This window comes from Cajanus cajan, chromosome 10 (assembly GCF_000230855.2).
Source record: "Cajanus cajan strain Asha chromosome 10, NIPB_CcT2T_4, whole genome shotgun sequence".
Classification (NCBI taxonomy): domain Eukaryota; kingdom Viridiplantae; phylum Streptophyta; class Magnoliopsida; order Fabales; family Fabaceae; genus Cajanus; species Cajanus cajan.
The window spans coordinates 52,009,661-52,030,735 of NC_138526.1; the positions used below are offsets into that span (position 1 = coordinate 52,009,661).

Below are 21,075 nucleotides of genomic sequence, written 5' to 3' on the forward strand. Positions count from 1 at the left end.
CCTATTTCTTTCTTTTTTCACACAAAAATATCTCCAAACAGACACTAATTCTAATTATTTTTTAGATGTAGAAATAATAAATTGAATTTGTGATTTACAACATATTTGCTGATTTTCAAACATCTGAAAGCATATCCAAAGAAATCTATTTACCGATTGTTAATTGTTATCTCTTTAATCTCAAAACATTACACGAGGGATTTTGAGTATCAATCACAATTATTATGTGTCAAATATATATATAAGTACCATAAATATATTATAGTTTAGGGGACCATATAGTTATAAAGAGATGTCGGTAGTCGTTTGAATTTCAAATGTGGTGATTAGAAAAATGCCAGTAAGAAGTCATGCTCATCAGCCAAATTTAATCCCCTCACTGCACGCAACACACATATATATAAATATGTGTTAATTTTGGACTAATTGATCAAAGTGGGGTCAATCTAGAAATTATTTACTGAAACGGGACTTTTAGGGGCTACCTTCAGGTATTTGGTTATACTACAAATTGTTTATTGTATACTAAGCAGAAAAAAACAAATAAATTATTGCCCTATAGTTTGCACCTTGAGTTAAGAGTGTCGGTTTCTCTATGTTTTCACATATAATGTAATCTGTGAAGTGGGAAATGTTCAGCAGAAACTCTGTAGGGAGAAAGTGTATGTTTCGAACTTTAACCCAAGAACATTTTTGAAGGGTGAAATTAATATTTGAGTTTGATGAGTAGTATTAAACTAATAATTCTATAATTAAGTGAGAAATAGAATCCTTAGGTCTTAATATTGTGCTGTGGAAGTTGGTAGAGGTCAAGGCAACAAATATAAAGAATTGTAGGACAACTCATTTAACATGTTTTAGAGGACAACTCGCGGTCCTGACATCAATCATTGAATCATCATTGGCCTACCTAGTTAGTAAAATTATATTATATACAAATATGCTGCCACCTTCACCTCACATTGTAGCCAACTCAAATTATTTATTTACCCAATCTCATGTATCCGAACAAAAATTCTATATGTTATACTACTTCCCTACCATAAATAATGTTTGTTTTGGGAGGGGAAAAAGAATAAGATAAACGATAATTGATTTTATAAGTAATAGATAAAAAAAAATTATAATTATTTTATAGAGTAAAATTTGATAAATAAATAAAAAATAGAGAGAAATTAATATTTTAAAAATATATTTTATATAATTAAATTTTATTTTATATAAAAATATATTATTTAGATAATTATATTTTTATTTTTTATTAACTAATTATTTAGATAATAGTATAATATTAATTTTATTTAAATATTTATTGAAAAAATTCATGAAAATTCATAAAGTGAAATTAAATTTACATGAGTATCGTTATAAATCTACTTAAATCATCTTTCTTAAACATTTTTTTTAATTCATCGATAATCTCTCATTTTCTTCTTCATTCTCTACTAAATTATCTCTTCAAATGCACTACATAGTTGATACATATAGATTAAAAAAGTAGATACAAATTAAATATTACTACTATTATATTTAGATTAAAATATTCTTTTTTTTATCTCATTACTATAATAATTAATTAATTAAAATAATATATATATATATATATATATATATATATATATATGTGTGTGAATATATATTAATAATAATAATATAGAAAAATGCATTTGCGCAATAAAGCTTACGAGGGCTTTTACGATTACCAAAAAAAAAAAAAACAGAGAAAAGACGCATATGATAAAATGAGTAGTGTAAAAGATCAAAATAAAAAAAATAATAATAAAAAGTATTGTGAAAGTATAATTTTGAATAATATATATCTCTTTCAACCAGTCATATTACCTTTTTTTTTTTATTTTGTTATTTTTTCCCTTACCATAACTATGTGATCTCAAAGTTTTGAGAATGCGTTCAGGTCTAATAAAAAAAACTTATGATATAAAAAATGTTATATATATATATATATATATAAGATAGAACTTTAATTTTAATTAAAGAATACACATCTTCAATCATATTTAAAGAAAGAGTTGTACCTAAATTTTGTTCATACATTACTTTAGTTATCTCTTATTAAAATATTTTCGATACATATTTTACAATAGACTTTAATATCATTTGAAATATGTATTATATTTTTACTAACCTACAAAATTAACTTTGTAAGTTGAAAGTTGACCCACTAATAAGTATTATTTTAATCATTTTGAAGTGAAAATTTAAATATAAATCATATATAATAATCAGTTAGTTTTATATTAAAACAATGTCCTTGTTTCTGATTATAAAGGGACTTTTACGGAGAGGAGTGACTAATTAATATTTTTAGAAGTTAAGAAGTTGATGTACTTGTATCATCATGTGAAGGAAGAGCTGATTAGTATTCTACCACTCCTATATATACGCCTAAAAAATGGATGTTAATTAATCTCTTTATTCTCTAGCAAGCAGTGTGACAAGTTATAACTGCCAAAACTCTCCGTCTCTTTATGCTTACGCATCTAAACGAAAATGCACAACAAAGACAATTATTTATGCTTCACTTGACTTTTACAGTGGAAAAGCACTGTCAACAAGACAACAATTGTCCAACTAGTGGCAATTAATATATAAATAAACATCAATATGAAATTGAAAACATTGGTGGCAAAGTACATATATCTTGTAAAAATCATTCGAGGAAAATTTTTATCATTTACTACGTAATGATTGCTTGTTGAATCATTTTTTTGTAATTATAGGTTAACCGATATATAATATATTGAACTAAAAACAATAGTTGGGAGAACAAATATGAGTAAAGAATAAGTCTTACGTTAACGTAAGACGTATATAAGTAAGTTGAACAATATATATAAATGGGAAGAATTTAAATACATGATGCTTTAAAGTTTTAGTTAAATATAATTTTGTTTTTATATAATTTATTAGTTATGTCCCACAAGTTAACCAATATATGTAAGTGAAAAATATTGATAAACTTTATTATATTTTTGTATTCACAATAAATCATATATATATATATATATATATATATATATATATGTGAGATCAAATATTCGATATAAAGAGGTTTACAATATTTTTTTTAATTATTTTTTCATTCACCATAAACATAATATTTTAAGATTACGATGTTAAGATGTTTTGTCCACCACCTCACTTGTATAGTTTAAAAAAATTACTAATATAATTTACTGGAGCTATATTAATGGAGACTCCCCGTCTATAGGAATCTTGCCCTTAATCATAATAGATTAATAGTGCATGTCCATGTTTCTCCAACAGTTTTACAATAAAGTACGAATTTTACCTATGAATTAGATTTTATGAAGTGGAAAGTAGTCAATCACGATGATGCTGATTTGCTTGAATTCAATTTACAAAGGTTATTATTCCATCAACAATTTCCATTCATTCATAAATGATTTCCAATTCTGCAATCTTGCTTAAACTACCCTTTTGCATCATTATAACAAAATTATAAGTATGAACTTGGCACTAATATGCATTCAAAATACATGATTGGTAGATTTTATCATGTGTAGTTTTCTGATCATGTCTTCCTCTCTAATCCTAAGCGGGGCACACTTCGTATAAATAAATCCATTAATATATATCTTGTCTTACTCTTACATCCTATGAAGGAACTTTTACTTATTTTATACTGTTTTCTGATCATGACTTTCTCTTTGATTCTAAACCAAAGGCACACTTCATATTACTAAATCCATATTCACATCTTGAAGGAACTTTTACTATTTTTTTTTATTACACGATATAATATAAAATACGACTCTACAAAGTTAAGGAAAAGCAATTTCTTTAGTGTATAATAATGAATGCAGTTGTTCATACAACTTTTTTATAATGCAATATATATATATATATATATATATATATATATATATATATATATGTGTGTGTATTATTTAGATACCAATATAATTTCATGTAAAAAATTTCATACATGTGTAGTGCAAATATTTATTGATATAAAATTAATTATTATTATTATTATTATCATTATTAATATTATTTAAGGATGATTGAGAAAAGTAAAAATGCTTACCAATGTTGGGGTACAATATTTACTAATACAATTTAAACATTAATATTTTTATTAAGCCAAAAATAATTTGCAAAAGCATTGGCATCTCAACGAGGTTCACATCCAAAATCGTAATTTTTTTAGACATTAATCGCTTTCAGTGTAATCCATGTATTCATCGTTATAATTTAAATATTAATATTTAATATAAAATATTCCGTTATGGTCTAATGTAAATATTTTTTTTTATTATTTAAATATTAATACCTTCTCAATATTCTCATACAAACTCGTCATCACCGTATAATGCGAATACTTACTTATTTTCAATTTTTAAAACTTTTATTTTATTATTTTGATATTTTTAGTTCTAACTTTTTTATTAACAAAAAAAAAAAGGAAAATGGACCCCACGTGCGTGTTTCTTCTGTTTTTGAAATGTGCCAACAGCTGGAATTGTGTTAAAGGGAGGAAGAAGAAGAAAGAAGACTTAGCTTACACACCATCTCATCTCATCTCATCTCATCATCTAAACCGATTCCCACTTTTTTTATTGTTTTTCTTTTTTGGTTATTCTCTCAGTTTCACATAACACAGCGTTTGGAAAGCGTTTCTCCGGAAGGTCTTTGTCGCTGGTAACAGAATAGCACAAAGTAACGGCTTTCGGAGTGGAGCGCTTGATTTGGTTTGGTGGGTCAACTTCAAGTTTCGATTTTGTTCATTTTTCTCTGCTCGCTTGAGTTGCAGACTCAGTGAGGGCTGCTTTGTGGGAAGGTTATGGCTTTTTGCCCAATTTTTTGTTGCGGAAATGGTTCGGATCGGTATGGCTATCATTCATTATTCTCTAATTTGTAATAATTTTTGTTATGGATCAGATATCACATATTTGTCTCACATCACTTTCAGATTTTCTTTTTTCTTTTTTTCTCTTTTGAGGGAAATTAATTATAGAGAGGGTTTTAGATTCTGGTTTAGCTCAGATTCTAGGTGTTACTCAAGCTGCTCTGTGTAACAAAACTACTAAAATTTAGTTTGGTTGGTAAAGTCTCGAGGGAATATAAAGAGGGAAGATTGTTACTTTGAGTTTCTTCTTAGGACTTAATTAACATAACATGCATGGTTAATCGTTCTGGGTATACCAAGGTGCCTGTTTCATCGATACCATGCCTGGAGAGTTTTTAAAGTATGGTTTTAGATTCAAACTCTTGTTTTAGCCATACTGAATTGATAGTTGATATTTGTCTCTTTCAATGCAGCAAAGGACGAGGGAAGAAACAACCTCCATGGAGAGTGTTTTCTTTGAAGGAATTACACTCTGCTACAAATAATTTCAACTATGATAACAAGCTTGGCGAAGGAGGATTCGGCAGTGTTTACTGGGGCCAGCTTTGGGATGGATCACAAGTAGGACATTAATTTGTTTTTTTATTCTTTATTTCATCTTACCAAATCACCTTTGGTTTATGGTTATTCTTGATCATTCTAGTTTTGATTACTATTACAGAGTTCTTTGTAATGGTTAATTTAGTTAATTTTGACACATTTTTTTTTAAATCAGCAAAGATTTAATTTAACACAACAGTGTGTCTCCAAATATTATGGCCAGTTGATATCTAAGAGGCATGTTGGGATCTGCTTTGACAGATTGAAAGATCTCACATAAAATTTCCTGTCTTTCTCAATCTTGAATGATTCTTAGTGATATGGTTTTATCATGTAATACTGAGAAGGACCATATTAAGAAGGATTTGTATGGAAGTTATTTTAGTTTCAATGAAATTAGGAATAAGAAAGAAAAATAACCTAAATATGGCATCTCCACTGGATTTTTTTTTCTTTTGCCGCAATCCTTCGATGTAAAAACATAATACTTATAATGATTTGTGAGTGAACATAAAACAACTTGATGTCTTAGCTAGTTCCTAGTGAGTTTTTTTGTGCCCCCGTTAATTTCATTCTTAACTCTACTATTGAGCTAGGATGATTATTGCTTATATCTTCTAATAGTGATCTGTTACGTAATGGATGATTCTTTTGACTTATTAACTTTGACTTGACCTGATAATGCAATTTATAAAACACGATCACAAGTTTCAGCTGCTAATGCTGCTAAAGCCTCTGATAAAAAAACATTTTAGCTGGTGCCTGTGAAATGAACCTTATGTAAACTTTTTCCTTTTTCCAAGATATCTTCATAATGGCTGTTTTCAATTCTATTTATGTTGATGTGTGTACACATGCAGATTGCAGTGAAAAGATTGAAAGTATGGAGCAACAAAGCAGACATGGAATTTGCTGTTGAAGTTGAGATATTGGCTAGAGTACGACACAAGAATCTTCTCAGTCTACGTGGCTATTGTGCTGAAGGTCAAGAACGGTTAATTGTGTATGATTATATGCCTAATTTGAGCCTGCTCTCTCATCTTCATGGACAGCACTCAGCAGAATGCCTTCTTGATTGGAACCGGCGGATGAATATTGCAATTGGGTCTGCTGAGGGAATTGCGTGAGTGCCCATGACTTTTCTTAAGACAAAACTTAAATGTAATATCATAGGTGTTATTGGTATTGTTCTCTAATCAAAATTAAATGTTTATTTCAGTAATATGCACCGACATTTAATGAAATTCTTTGTTACACATATTACTTCAGAGAAACTCCAATTTTGATTAGAGAATGATGTTTTACTGGATCTAAGTTTTGTCTCTTTTGTTATTCCCTTTTTGCCTTTATCACTACATTAACACTAGAATTTGATTACTTGTAGATATCTTCACCACCAGTCAACACCACACATCATCCACAGAGATATCAAGGCAAGCAATGTGTTGTTGGATTCGGATTTTCAGGCCCGGGTAGCTGATTTTGGTTTTGCAAAGTTGATCCCTGATGGGGCAACACATGTGACTACAAGAGTTAAGGGCACACTAGGTTACCTTGCACCAGAATATGCTATGTTAGGTAAAGCAAATGAGAGTTGTGATGTCTACAGTTTCGGAATTCTCCTTTTAGAACTTGCTAGTGGCAAAAAACCACTTGAAAAACTTAGTTCTACAGTGAAGCGATCAATAAATGATTGGGCACTGCCACTGGCTTGTGAGAAGAAATTCAGTGAACTAGCAGATCCAAAACTTGAGGGTAACTATGTGGAGGAAGAGCTTAAAAAAGTTGTTTTAATTGCTCTGGTATGTGCTCAGAGTCAACCAGAGAAGAGACCTACCATACTTGAGGTGGTAGAGTTACTGAAGGGAGTATCCAAAGAAAAGTTAGCTCAGCTGGAAAATAATGAACTCTTTAAAAGCCCTCCAGCTGTAGGACATACTGAAGATGGGACCCTTGCTGCTGAAGGCAGCTCAGATTTCATCTCAGAAGAGAAGGAATCAAAACCTGAGTTGGAAGAGAATACTGAGCCATGAACTGTGCAAGAGAGATTGAACTATGGATTTGATGTTAAATACAGATTGTGACTCTGCAGGATTGCCTTTTTGTATTATGATGTTTATTAATATTACTTGTGCAGTGTATTAGAGAGGCGACTGCATGTGTCTCCTTCCCATAATATGAATGTGGATATGAACCATGCAGAATTGCTGAAAGTCTGGAACTAGGAATTTGATGTTAAATACACAGATTGTGAAGTTTCCAAAAATTTCAACTTTTTTAATTGTTTGGAAACACTTTTTTAGAGGGTGTTATTTATTAAACGTGGATGCTGTGCAGAGCCGTTGTCTAGGCTGTACGGTCCTAAATTGTGTCCCATCCCTAAAAATCAAACTCGATGTGATAAAGCACATATTACGGCCATGTTAGAATATATTGAGATCCTTAGTTTGTATGGAGCCATATAATATAAATTATTAAATGTATGTTTGTATCACTTTTTTCGTAGTGACGGTGTTATTCATTCAGTTTATTATTTTTTTCGAAAATACACTTGATTTTTAATTTCATTGTTGAATTATGATTCAAAATGCGAGAGCCAAATTCTTATTTAAGTCGTTACAATTGTAGAACTTGAATCATATATTTATAAGAATAAGAGTTTAGAGTATTACACCTTTAGAATTTGTCAGGTAGTTACAACTAACAAGATTAAAAAAATAATAACGACCATTATCTTGAAATATATACTATTTACTAGATCACATACTCTTCTCCAATCACGTCCTTTCCTAATTTGCTTAAATATATTTTAATACAGTAAGTGTAACTCCAATTTATGTTTATAAAATAAATTTATTATAAGTTGCTATAATAATATTCCGATCTAGACCCTTAACCCGATTAAACCAATCACCCGAGCTTATAATCCAGTTACGGTCCGGGATATATAATTAAGGAACTAATAGCAACTAGTAAAGAAAATCAGGCCAAAAACTAAAATTTTGTAATTGCCTTTGCTTGGCCAAATACTTCTAGTGGTAGGAATGCAGAAGCCGATAACTGTAGTGTAAAATTGATGGTAATTATTTACAACGTTATGATACCGTTAATACAAAATCCCTAGGATTAACAAACAACAGATGTTACAACATATTCTGACAAATTTCAAAAACAATTGGACCGCAAACAAAAAATATTTTTATATCAAGAGAATGTATCCTCTCGATCTCCCTCAGCAATTGTCTCCCCCTCCTCCATATTGCTAAACTCCAAGAAATGGGTTGGTCTATGGTCCTCGTGGTAATATTCCCTAGGAGTTCCCAGCTTCACTCCATATTTCATCCCGGACGCATGTCTCACCCCCATGAAGTTGTAATTCCATGGACCATTATCAGGAACCTAAGAAATTGTAGCAAAAAAAAAAAAGAAAGAAAGAAAGAAAAGTCAATCAGTACAATAATAATAATAACCATAATTTTAATAAGAATATATAATCATTTTTAAAAGTAACGAATTAGTATAATTATATAACACATCAATATCAATCACGCAGACAAACTACTGTACAAGTTTGAGCAGGAAGAAAGGTGTTACCATGTAGAAACCAAGGAAGCGATCGCTAAGGAGCATCTGAACCTTCTCATAATGAGTAGGAAGGTAACCATGTGGATTGCTTCCCGTATCCTTGTTGACACGCCCCCATTCATAACCAGATGGAGTGAGTTTATATGCAGTTAAAGAACAAGAACCAGGAGTAAAGCTGCAAGTCAATATAATACATTTCTCCCCATCCCATTGCTTATTGTTCTCAAGGATCTTGGCATGTGAAGTGAGATCCTGCAATAATCATTTTCACAGGTGAGACAGTGTACCATGAATCATAAACGTATTTCCCTGACAAGCAAGAGGTAGAGGGAGGGGCAATTGTTTCAAAAACTATCATATTCCAAAGGGAATTAAAACCTCCCTCTGTCTTGTAATCGTATTAAAAACAAAAGAAATTGAAAACTGAATCAAGCAAAACCTGAGGTGACAACTGTGGAAGTTCATTCGGTTGCGTATGCATCCATCCCAAGGGCTCTAAATCATTCAAGAAATCATGCTCTGGAAGGGCTGATGGCAGATGAACTTGTTGATGAGTCCCCCATTGTGGTGCCATCACAATGCAGCGAATTTCTTTCACCTGAGGATTGTCCGGAGGACTTATGCCATACATGTACCCAGCAATCTGGGTTCGAAGATCTGCTATGCAAATAAACTTTTTCAAAATGTTCTTTGGCATAATATAGGTGTATCCAGTTTCCTGCACCACAAAATCTGATATTTAATATCTGACAGGAACTACAAGTGTAACAGGATTGCCAAAAATAAAGAATAATATCCAAACCTTTATATCCTCAGAGTTCACGTATATATGGTTCACACGAAGGTATAGATTCGTGGCTGATATTGCCCTGACACGCCAGTCAGTCTTGGAACCAAAAGCAGCTTGCTCATAAGGACTAGTGGTGGTTACTATAAGCTCTTCACCATGAACATTTGTAGTCTTCGTTGTCACAGCTGTCACCTGATTGGCTTCATGAGCCTGCAAAATAATAAGTACAAAAACCAGGTAAGTAATTAAAAAACAAGAGGGTGAGAAAATCAAGTCCATGCAATGAAAAAGCAATTAAAAGGGAAGAAAAAAATAGTATTAAATTTTATGTTCGAGGCAGAAAAGATAATATTAACCTGTTTCTCAATCTCTGCAATCTGTTGCCGCTGTTGAGAAGGTGGAGTAATCTCAGCTCCAAGTATAATATCACGGATCTCAGACTGAGTCAAAGCTGAAGTATTCACATTGTTTTTCTTGGCATAATCTGAAAGTATAAGATCTCTTAAAGCAACCTCCACCTGTCAATTTATCAAAAGGGTTGGTTATGTAGCAATTATTTCTAAAAATCTAAAAATTGATACAGTATTGTATAAAACATCAGAAAATTGCAAATGAAAATTAAAGCTACCTTCATCCACTGGTCATCACTTAAAGAAGGCCAGATGTGATGAGGTTCAGTGATGATAGTTTTATCAGGCTTCAGCAACATTTTTGCCTTTTCATTATTCACATGAAGTGCTCGCAGAATCAGAATTAGCCTGGAGAATGCAGTGTATGAAGAAATACTCTTCAACCAGTCATCATAGATGTTGAACAAAACCATCTGTGGTTCAGTGGCCTTCAAAATAAGGTCTCCAAATTTCTCAATTTTCAAACATGCCTGGAAAGGAAGTTGCAGTTCACTTCCTTTAATAACAATGTTAGGAAAGTCCAGCAAGTGAACCTCCAATGGATCCAACATTCCTTTACGAGTGACAATTATTTGCTTTGGCTGTTCTTCTACAGGCAAAGACCTTACAAGAGCAGCAACTTCTTCTGCTGTTTTCCACTTAGCCAACTGCCCGAGACGCTTCTGACCAGCCCACACACTAGTATGAATAACCTACAAGGTAGGATAAGAAAGATCAATAACTAGACAACAAATGTTTGAAACACCTCAGTAAGAACAAGAGAAAGTAAACAAACCTTAAGAAACAACTGTCCAGTCCTTGGATTGAAAATAAATATGGCACCATTGATGGGCTTTGTTGTAAGATTTCCTTCAAAAGTCTTGTGAATAGTAACACGATACACATTTGTGTCATCAACAAACCATATTATTTGGTTGCTGAATATCTCTCCATAGTTTTGGGAAGACAAATATGGTTCAGTGGGCTCAGAAGAGTACAACTGCAAACCTTTCCTGATCCGTTCCCTCAACACATAAAGTGCAGGATTTGACTGCATATGCACAACATTATTAGAATAACACAATCACACTTGTTTCAACACTACAGATACCGCTTAGTGGAGACGGCATTAATATATATTAGAACAGATCATAATCACAATTTTTATACCCAAAAAAATAACTCATGTATCTAAGTGATATATAATTTCATAACAGACTTCTGATGTATGATGGTTTATTTACCTTCATGATTTTATTCATGGCCTGCTGAAGTAGTGGTTTTGACCCAGGGAACCAGTTCCCAAATGCAGAATGCAAATTATACGCCAAATCAATGCCAATCATTACACCTGCATGGAAAGCAATGATGTAGTCAGCTCTACAAATAAAAAACCACATAGGGGAGAATAGTAAAATGAAGGAGATATACCCGTAGGAGATGGATATATGGACATATTATCTGTTGTGTAGTCCATAAATTTGGCCCGAGTGTAACGCTCAATATCATGAGAGTCATAATCACCCCATCGCAGCTGAACATCAATCCAGTACTTATTGCTTGCCTTCTGATCAAAAACATCCTTAGACTCAGCTACAAGACTAGGCTTTGACATTGGCCATCTATGGGCAGCAAAGAGAAGAATGTCTGCACAGGAACTGTTCATCTTGTAACTCTTCCTTGGATGGATTGTTTCCTTCTGAACAGTTTCAATCTCCAAAGCATCCAACTCTTGATCCAAAACCTGACAGAGATCCATTACAACACTCTCATGGATCTTCTGCCACAAGTGAGCTCGGAATATCTGAATGAGGGATATCTTCAAGGTTGGTATTTTTCCATGCATGAAAATACCAGTCAGATCCAACTGCACTTGGAAACCGACATAAACATTGGCTCGATTAATGGTTGGTGACCACCAAAGTGTAAACCTTCGGTTGGGTATCTGGTTGAGACCAGATCTCTGAGCATTGGTGAGCTTCTTGTACTTCATAGATTCCTCAAAGCCAGATGCCTTTTCCCAGAAAAGACCTTCCCAAGTTGGAAAACTAACAGTGAAAAATAACAGCAAGTCAATTACAGCTTTTTCCACAGTAAACACACAATAGCAAGAGTTACGTACTAAAAAGAATACCTGAATTCAAACAGCAAAACAAGCTCAAAAAAAAAGAGTAAAACTTACTATGTTCCTTTGAATAAAGTATGTTCAAGAATTCCTTCAACTCCTCCAAGGGCTTGGATAACATCAGTTCGGTAATTGTTCAAGTTCCACAATTTCCCATCATGCCTCTGATGTGTCCACCAGAAGGGATTTTGTTTCAGAACTTGGTACTGTTTGAAATCAGTACGCACCCTCCATCCTTTGTCATAAGCCAAAGTGTGCCTATCCTTTTGAAACAAAGTATTTATACGTGGTATTCCTCTATCCCATGAATCCTGCAGAACAGATCAACAATAACTCATTATGTACGTAAGTAGATTTTCCACAAAGAAAAACACAGGAACATTGCCACTGTATTATCCAAACAACAAAACCCACATATTAGGATCATTAAAAAAGCATCAAAAACTCACTTCCAGATCTTCAAGGGTCAAACGTCTGTTTTGGGCCTGTGCTTCCTGTCTTTTCAATGCATATTCAGCCCAGACACGCTGTGAATCAATGAACTCACTCTCCCAAGGCTGCATGATCAAAGAGACCATAAAAAGTTATGAAGAACATAGAAATATATGAACCAACATAAATCATATGCAAAGGCAAATGCACGGAGATTATTATATAATAGGCAAAAGAATTGAGGTTCACCTGAATATAACGGTAAAGGTTGGGAATCAGTTGGTCCTCCTCATGACTCATCCCACTCCTGAAGTGGGTTACTCCAACATCTGTCTGCTGACTGTATCGGAGATCACTTTGTGGAATCAAAATGTGACCCATGGACAACATTCCAAGACCTCCAATTTCTTTAGGGGTGTAGAAAATGACAGGTGGAAACCTGATACAGAAACAGCAAAAAATTTGAACATTTAAACCCAATAGTTCTGAATAAAATATTAAAAACCTAACTACTTACCAGCTATAAAATATTCCCCAAAAAAACTGACTAGTTACCTGCTAGGCATCTTTGAGTTGAGTCCAATCTTAATACGAGTCTGAATTTTGTTTTCACATTTAACTAGCAAATCCAACAGTTCTTGGGTATGAACAGTTGCCTCCCGGAAATAAGTCATAAGTCCTGATGAGAACCAAAAACAATGAGTAAACCAACAATAGCCACTTATAAGACCCCCTATAATTTCAACTTCACTTACCTATTAAAGCTGTATTCCACTTGTTGACAATTTTTGTAAATGTAGTAGAACCAGAAGACATAAGAATCTGCCTCACACGATTCTCAAACACTTTCATGTGTTCATCATCAACTCGTAAGAAAGCAACAGCTGTCCTTTCTTTGGTCTGTTCATTCTGGAGATTCCAAACACCATCTCTGGTGTTACTGAATGCTTCTTGAGTCATTCTAATTTTAGGAAGTATCCTTACTTCAAATCCACACCTAAAGGTCATTGACAGATATGGTTAGAGATAGCTTCATTCATCATATACATAGGTTTTAAAAGAAAAATTCAAAACTGCAAAAACAAAAAAACAAGGAAATTAACAATTAGAAAATGCAATGTTTTTTTATCAGGGGAAGATGTGGATATATTCTGAAATCAACTGACAGCCAGACTTTTTAACACTAGTTTCAATCTCCAACATGTCAGGTTACACATCCAATGCCAGTTTTAAAATTCTGAAAGACTCCAATGCAAAGTGAAAAAAGTGATTGACTTGCATAACCATAACCATTTCCATTTCACAGAAAAAAAAGGGGAAGGAAAAGGGAAAATAACATTACAAAAATTGCTGAAAATAATCAATACTCACATGCTAAAAAGCAAGTTTGGATTATCCTTGCTGTAAACAGAAACAAAACTGTTCTCCCACTCCAATGTTGTGATGCTTCGAGGAAGACGATTCTTCATATCCCAGAAGACACTCCTCCCAAGATTGACTGAAATTATAACAAACAAAATAAGAAACATTTTAAGAAACAAAGGTATATTATATATATATATATATATGTATATATATAACCTTCACAAGGTAAAAAGGAGGAACAAATACCATCATGTTTCATTAGCCTCATTCTAGCATCCCTTGGCCAGCACTTCTTATTATTGTACCCCACCATGTTCTCATTGTTAGGGTCAGGGTGCTCAGTCAGATACCGCTGAATGAGGTCCCGAGCCTCTTCATGGGTGAAGCGAAATAATATATGAACCCGATCTATGTACCTAGAATAAAGCCGGATTGGATGCCTAGTCTCAACTTTTGTGTCCCAATAAGTAATGAATTCGTTTGGCATCTGTGGTGGGCCAGCAATCTCACTGGCTCGAGTCAGTCCAAGAAGCAAAAGATCTAATACCAGCCCATAATACTGAACAACAAAGGAAGCAAATTGTAGGCCACGTATAAGACCATATGAATTGGTGTGGCTCATATCCTTGTATGACAACACAACATTGTTCTTTGCAGTGACATAATCAGCAATATTATGGTCTAGAACCAGTCGCAGAAGCCTGCAACATCAAAAATAAATTTAGAATTGAAAATAGCCAAGTACATTCACAAAGTGATTTATATAACACATACCTGTTGAGCATTGTTAAATCAATCTTCTCAAAGAATTTCTCAAACTTAGTTTGCAGCATCACAACACACTGACCATCACTGGTGTCCCATATACCTTGCAAATTGTTTATACCTTGGCACCATTTGTAAACCAAGAGGGGAGGTGGCTCTGAATCAGCTGGCTTAATCCAGTTGGGAAAGAGATGACGCTTGTCACCTTCATACCACAGGTATTGATCAAGATAAGCATCTGTAATTTTCTCAAGAGGCTCTATCTCATAAACCGGAATCAAGTAGCTATATAAATCCATAAACTCTATCCCAACCTGTCCAAAAAAAAAAAAACAAAGTTATACTTGTCTTGTGCTAGAAATGGGCAACCTAAAGCTAACTAATTTTAATTATATTGGCATACTTCTTTGAATGCACGCTGGGTGAGCAGGTGCCGCTTGATTCGCGATAATGCCTCATGAGGATTGTCATAAGCTTGCTCAATCAGCCCCAACTCTTCTCTTTGCAGTTGATTTAACCTCACTGCAACACTATAGGATTCCTTCAACCTCTCAAGCGCAAGGATAAGCAGCTTGGTATCATGCTTGTATGATAAAGGTGGAAATGGAATAGGGGAGAATTTCCTAGATTCCAACCAATGCACAGTTGTTGTATAGATAGCAACAGCTTCTTCAGGAGTAACATATGGACCATCTTTCAAATAATTGTGTTGCCGTTCCTGTAACAGTCATCAATGATCAGGAAATAACTTCACATATAATTGTTAAAAATTCTATAAATCGAGAACACTAAGCACACCTGCTCCGCCTTCAGCCAGAGGCGTGTCAATCTTCCAAGATTCTTTCGGCAAACGGTTTTATCCACAGTTGCACCTCTTCTTATACGCTCACGATTGTAATGAGCAACATTTGTCCACCAGTCTGCTTTTGACTTCACATATCGAAGAATCATGTTCTCAATGGGAACAGGCAGACCAGGAACCTACACATTCCAAAGCATGTCAACAATAAGACTGAAGGAGGGAACCAAATTCGAATGAATTGAAATTATTTTTTAAGAACAAAATAATGAATGGTCTCTCTTGGCCTATTGTGCCTCACCATGCTCAGAACCTATAACAGAGTATAGACAAGCAATTAAACATCTTAGAAGAGCTATCCAAACCCAACATGTGGTTAGTTTTTTTTCTAATTCACCAGCAATATAATTTAGTGCATGTTTGAATTAGCTTATTTCAAAATATAAGTATCTTTTCGGCTTTCTAGGAGATTACTAACCCAACCATGTCTTTAGTTTCATTAGTTCCCCAGCAATACAATTTAGTGCATATTTGGATTAATTTATTTATTAAAAAAATACTTTTTGCAACATCCTAAGATAAAATTTCTCCAAAATTAAGCTGAAAATGACATCATCATCTAAAAATTACAATCAAATACTAATTTACCTTCCAGGGAATATTAGCTTTCCAGCATCGCCATGCCTCACTCAAATGTTGCAATATAGTCCTTGCCTTATTTTGTTTTATGCCCTCTGCCATCAAGGAGGAAAACACTTTTAACTTTAGTAAATTTCATAAGAAAAATAGCAGGAACCACTTGGTTAAAAGAAACTAAAATTTAGAAAGCATAAATAATGTTGAATAAAAAATTATTACCTGGCATAGCATCAAGCACATCGTGCATCACTGCTGCCCGAAGCTCCAAGTCAAAGTGGCTCTCAACACGCTGTTTAGTTACAGTCTTTGCAACTCCTTTTGAATGGCGTCCCTCAAACTGACGTGCAAGTAAATTTCCCAGCCACCGTTCAAGAAGGGGCACAATACCACGGAGGAAGAACAACCAAACCCTCCACATTGGTGCCCAAAACCCACACCCAGGTCCCTTCCCAACAGGCCCAGTGTTGAAGCGGTAGTAAATCAGGTGCTTTAAGTCCTTGCACATTCTTATTTGTCGCATAAGCCTGTACTTGTACCGATACATACCAGTCAATTGTCCAACATGCGAAAAGGTATACTGCAGACCATCTGCCAGCTGAAAAGCATCAACATTCCCCAAACGGAACTGAACATTGGCATCAACCACAAGTTTCGTCAAACGGAGGATCTCACGACAGAGATGGAAAGCATTACCGAATCGTGATTTCTTACGCTCTTTCGTGGTCAAGGTTTTCACAGGCTTTAGATTAAAATTATAATCAAGGTGGAGGTAGTTCAAATTTTTTCTGTGAATCAACAGATTCAGCATGTTATACCCCTGCCTACAAACTTGAAGACCAGCCTCTACCCAATCAAGTTCTGTAGTTTGGAAAAACTTTGTTGCTTGAAGAGATCGGAATAAGTGCTTCTTCTTTTGAGCCTTAGGAGGTCTATGATGCAACTCATTCAACACAAAACATTTAAGCAACTTTTGATAACTAACTCGAACTTTAACTGGATATGACGGAGGACTGTTGGGCAATAAAAAAGAAAATAGTTAATCTTCATGAGACTGCTAGAGAAAAAATGCAATGTCATGTGCATAATTAACAAACAAGAAAACCTAGAAAGCATACAAGGGAGGCTACAACTTACCAATGCTCCTTGTACCACTCCGACACAAGAGGAATATCCTCTGACCGTCTCATGCGACCAGATCTCATATTAAAAGGACGAGGAGCAAACAGCAAAGAGACACCAGCAGCTGTAGTGTCTGTATAAAGTTGTGTATCTTTAAGCAATGGCTCCACACCATCTGGCAATATCCAATCATCATCATCTTCTTCTTCATAAATTCTCTTCTCACGCCGCTCCTTGTTAGCACTGGTTATCGGGTGTATCAAGGGATCATAATAAAATGCGGGTAGATCGGGATCTTCAGCCTTTATGTACATGATCATGGGTGTATGATACACACAAAGCTTTACTTTGCGAGGCCTGTTGTTATAGAGGTGAGGAAAAGCAATTCTATATTCTGTCCGAAGTGGCGACCTTATAATAAGTTTATTGATGTCATTAAACTCATTCCAGTCCTCATCTCCCTTTTCCATATCACGGTAGAGAGGCTCAAATTTAGGTCCACCTGGAGGGCATTAATAACAAAAAATTAATGCAGGATTTTGAATCTCCACATAATTCTTAACATGCATAATATTATTTGCAACATAACTTTCTGTGCCTTTTACAATACAATTTGCATTGCTCTCTAATTTTATATTAAGCAGTATCTAGCTCAATGGATCACACAATCAATATCTAACCCAATAATTAAAAATATAAAGTGTTTATATAAATACTTTTTAATATAAATAGCAGTAAATGTATTCATGAAAGCATTCTGAATACCTGGTATGCACATGTTCAAAGCCTTTGCAGTAAAAAATGACTCCATGTCAAACAAGTAGAAATAATTGCGGTCAATTAAATCAGACAGAAGTTGCCCAGCTAACCGATGCAGAGTTGCCATTATGGGGAGGGAGAGATGCCATCTCCGGTAACTAGGACCATTTATTAGCTTTGTCTTCACAAGTGGTTTGTGGTCATAAAACCAAGTATACACAGCAGAATCTTCCTCTTCATCTAGCTCCAACTGAATCGGTTCTAGAGGATCAACATCTAAAAGATTATCAGCATAATCTAGTGGAGGCTCCTCGTCATCAAATGGGGGAAAGCGCATCCTCTTAAAATGACGACGATCCCTTTTCTCCCTTCTCATCATGATCCACATGGTACCCCACTGCACAATAGTTTGTTTAGAGCATAATTATGGAGATAAAAACATGCTGTCTCAAGATTATACACAACATAGCTGACTTTATAACTGTAAACTATATGATGATCTGCTGCATGTGTACAGTACGAGGAGAATATAACAACAAACCTGAGCAAGATAAATAGGCTCAACAACCCATGGTATTTCATTGACAAATGTGATAGCCCCAGAAATATGGTACAAGACCTTCACATCTCGAACCTACATTTACCAAAAATAAAATTATAGATGCTATTGGTATGGGACCACATTACGGTGAATCAAATGAAGAGGAAAAAGTAAAAAAGCAAACATTGATCAAATATGAGAAACTGAAAAATGTAGAGAACCTGCTCCCAAGGCATAGGCATATTTTCAAGGAGCTTGTAAACCGCATGTGGTATGAATTTAAGTGCTCCAAGATAAACTCGTTTGTCATGACGATATTTCTTTGAGGACATGTCACCATGATCCCTGAAATAAAGAATAGCAGAGAGAATTACACTTGAAACTATGGTAGTGACACCATAATTAGATTGAAAAAAAGTCACAAAGATATTTACACAATACAAAGTCAGTAACTCAAAATTATCCCATTAATTGCCAAAAAAAATAATCATCCAATCCATTAATTTAATCAGTGCATTCTACTAAACCAATCTTTAAGTCAGCCTTGGGCATCACTCAAATTTTAACCACAAAAATAACACCCAAGTTACTTAAAATCATTTCTCCAGACATCGAGATACAGATATTCAGATAATGAATTATCCATTTCACAGTTCGCAATTAGAAATAATACAGTTTCTAGTTGACTATTAGCTAACCCTAAGAACTGTTATAACCCAGCATCCTCTCCGGCAAAACCAAGACAACCTCAATCTCACTTGTAAATCATAAAACTACATAAATATGTTCATCAACCTAACAGAATTCCATTCGCAGATGCAACTTCGAAACCAAAACTTAAAATTCTGAAAAATGAATACTCGTAGCCGCAAATCTCCAAAAGCTATCCACGAAACAGCGAGACAGTGAAAGATAGAACACTTACCTGATGATTTTCCTAACATGTTCAGGAGGCATGTCCTCTTTCTGGGTCTCGACAAAACCAAATTTCCTCTTATCACTGTAACGTTTAGAATTAAGTTGCTGCCATTTTCGAGCTTTCTCCTCGAGCCGCGCCTCCGCATCAGCCTCAGTCTCCATAGGGACCGGTGCTGCAGGCGGTGGAGGAAGCACAGTATACGACGGCTGCGCGGCCGGAGGCGGAGGAATCGGAGGAACGGAAGTTCCTGGCGGCACAATCTGGCCGTTGTTCCACATCTTGAAAAAGACTGTACTCTTTCAGAACTTGAAGGTCCAGGAATTGGACGAGCTAATATGGTGTGAAATGATTGGGAATAGTTTCAGAGCATGATTTTGGAACAAAGAGACCTAAAGAACTCTACACAGGTACGTGCAGGTTCTAGGGTTTATGAGTGAAGGAAAAAATCAAGAGACAACAGAGAGGAAGTGAAATGGGACTTAATAATACTGGACGATGGATAGTTTGCCAATCACTAAAACAGTGGCACGTGCCGCCTTCTATCGAATACCGCCTTCACTATTGGATTAACTTTTATTGGGCTTCTTGTTTGGGCCCGACTGTAATAGGCCCTATTTTTTACCCAATCCTATTATTCCATGAGTCTTATTGTTGTTACGTGACTAATAATTAAACTTTGATCTACTAACAAGTAGGTTGGAAATAGGCAAGTTAAACTTTTAATATTATACAACTTGGAATATTCTATAAATTTTAAATTTGATTTATTATTGATTATAAACTTTTTTTTATAAAGTTGGAATATATCTTCAAGTTTTTCCAAAGTTTCGAGATATATTTTAAAATTTTAATAAGTTTTGTTATCATTAAAAAAACTTAACCCAAAGATTAAACACTTAAAAGATCTTTGACTCTAACATAATCCAATCTCTAAACTAATTTGCATGAACCTCATAGGAATTTTTAGAAGTCATTGATCATTAAATTAGTCCACTGGGTATGATATTTAGATTTAATTTTTTATTATCTCACAATATAATACACTTGATCTTAAATATAATTCAAAAATTACATGACTAATAATAAAAAAATGTAATGGATCAAGTTTCCCCACACTTAATTAAATGTGTTTGACTTTAAGAACTCCATATTTAATTGTGCTTGACTTTGAGTAATTTGGGGACGTGTGACATTCTATGAAAACTCTTATAACATGTGTGAGTGATAACAAAACATATTGAAAATTTATGTGCTAATTTGTGAATACATTTATTGATTCTAAAAGCAGTTAGGTGTCTTGAAAATGACTATCATGAAAGATTCTAATCGATGAAAGGTTTTAATCAACAAAATATTGAGTGAAGTGCTATCAAGTAAAATGTAATGCAATGCAATTGTTAAGACTTTGAATTTT

General features: G+C 34.1%; 2 protein-coding genes across 2 annotated transcripts; one reads left to right on the forward strand and one right to left on the reverse strand.

Moving 5' to 3' along the window:
* Positions 1–4,501: 4,501 nt before the first annotated feature.
* LOC109808221 (PTI1-like tyrosine-protein kinase At3g15890) lies at positions 4,502–7,939 on the forward strand. The gene is made up of 4 exons (XM_020371118.3): positions 4,502–4,872; positions 5,308–5,455; positions 6,295–6,557; positions 6,819–7,939. The coding sequence occupies exons 1-4, from the start codon at positions 4,829–4,831 to the stop codon at positions 7,465–7,467; spliced, it is 1,104 nt and encodes a 367-aa protein (XP_020226707.1). The 5' UTR covers positions 4,502–4,828; the 3' UTR covers positions 7,468–7,939.
* Positions 7,940–8,485: 546 nt separating this feature from the next.
* On the reverse strand, positions 8,486–20,162 carry SUS2 (Pre-mRNA-processing-splicing factor). Its single transcript, XM_083065257.1, has 26 exons — positions 19,668–20,162; positions 18,964–19,087; positions 18,743–18,835; positions 18,208–18,598; positions 17,458–17,944; positions 16,543–17,333; positions 16,333–16,418; positions 15,684–15,866; positions 15,289–15,603; positions 14,895–15,199; positions 14,367–14,821; positions 14,127–14,253; positions 13,511–13,752; positions 13,311–13,434; positions 13,005–13,194; positions 12,773–12,880; positions 12,381–12,634; positions 11,630–12,246; positions 11,443–11,549; positions 10,995–11,249; positions 10,438–10,911; positions 10,166–10,327; positions 9,822–10,019; positions 9,459–9,737; positions 9,029–9,271; positions 8,486–8,833 (listed from the first exon to the last, which is right to left on the reverse strand). Exons 1-26 carry the CDS (start codon positions 19,937–19,939, stop codon positions 8,639–8,641), a joined length of 7,077 nt encoding a protein of 2,358 aa, XP_082921383.1. The 5' UTR covers positions 19,940–20,162; the 3' UTR covers positions 8,486–8,638.
* Positions 20,163–21,075: the final 913 nt, after the last annotated feature.

Coding starts and splice junctions, on each gene's coding strand:
- LOC109808221 (XM_020371118.3), top strand. CDS start 4,829: ATGGCTTTTTGCCCAATTTTTTGTTGCGGAAATGGTTCGGATCG. Junction 4,873..5,307: donor TGCGGAAATGGTTCGGATCG/GTATGGCTATCA, acceptor CTTTCAATGCAG/CAAAGGACGAGGGAAGAAAC. Junction 6,558..6,818: donor GGGTCTGCTGAGGGAATTGC/GTGAGTGCCCAT, acceptor GATTACTTGTAG/ATATCTTCACCACCAGTCAA.
- SUS2 (XM_083065257.1), bottom strand. CDS start 19,939: ATGTGGAACAACGGCCAGATTGTGCCGCCAGGAACTTCCGTTCCTCCG. Junction 18,599..18,742: donor AGCCTATTTATCTTGCTCAG/GTTTGTTGTTAT, acceptor ACTATTGTGCAG/TGGGGTACCATGTGGATCAT. Junction 17,945..18,207: donor TTTGAACATGTGCATACCAG/GTATTCAGAATG, acceptor AATGCCCTCCAG/GTGGACCTAAATTTGAGCCT.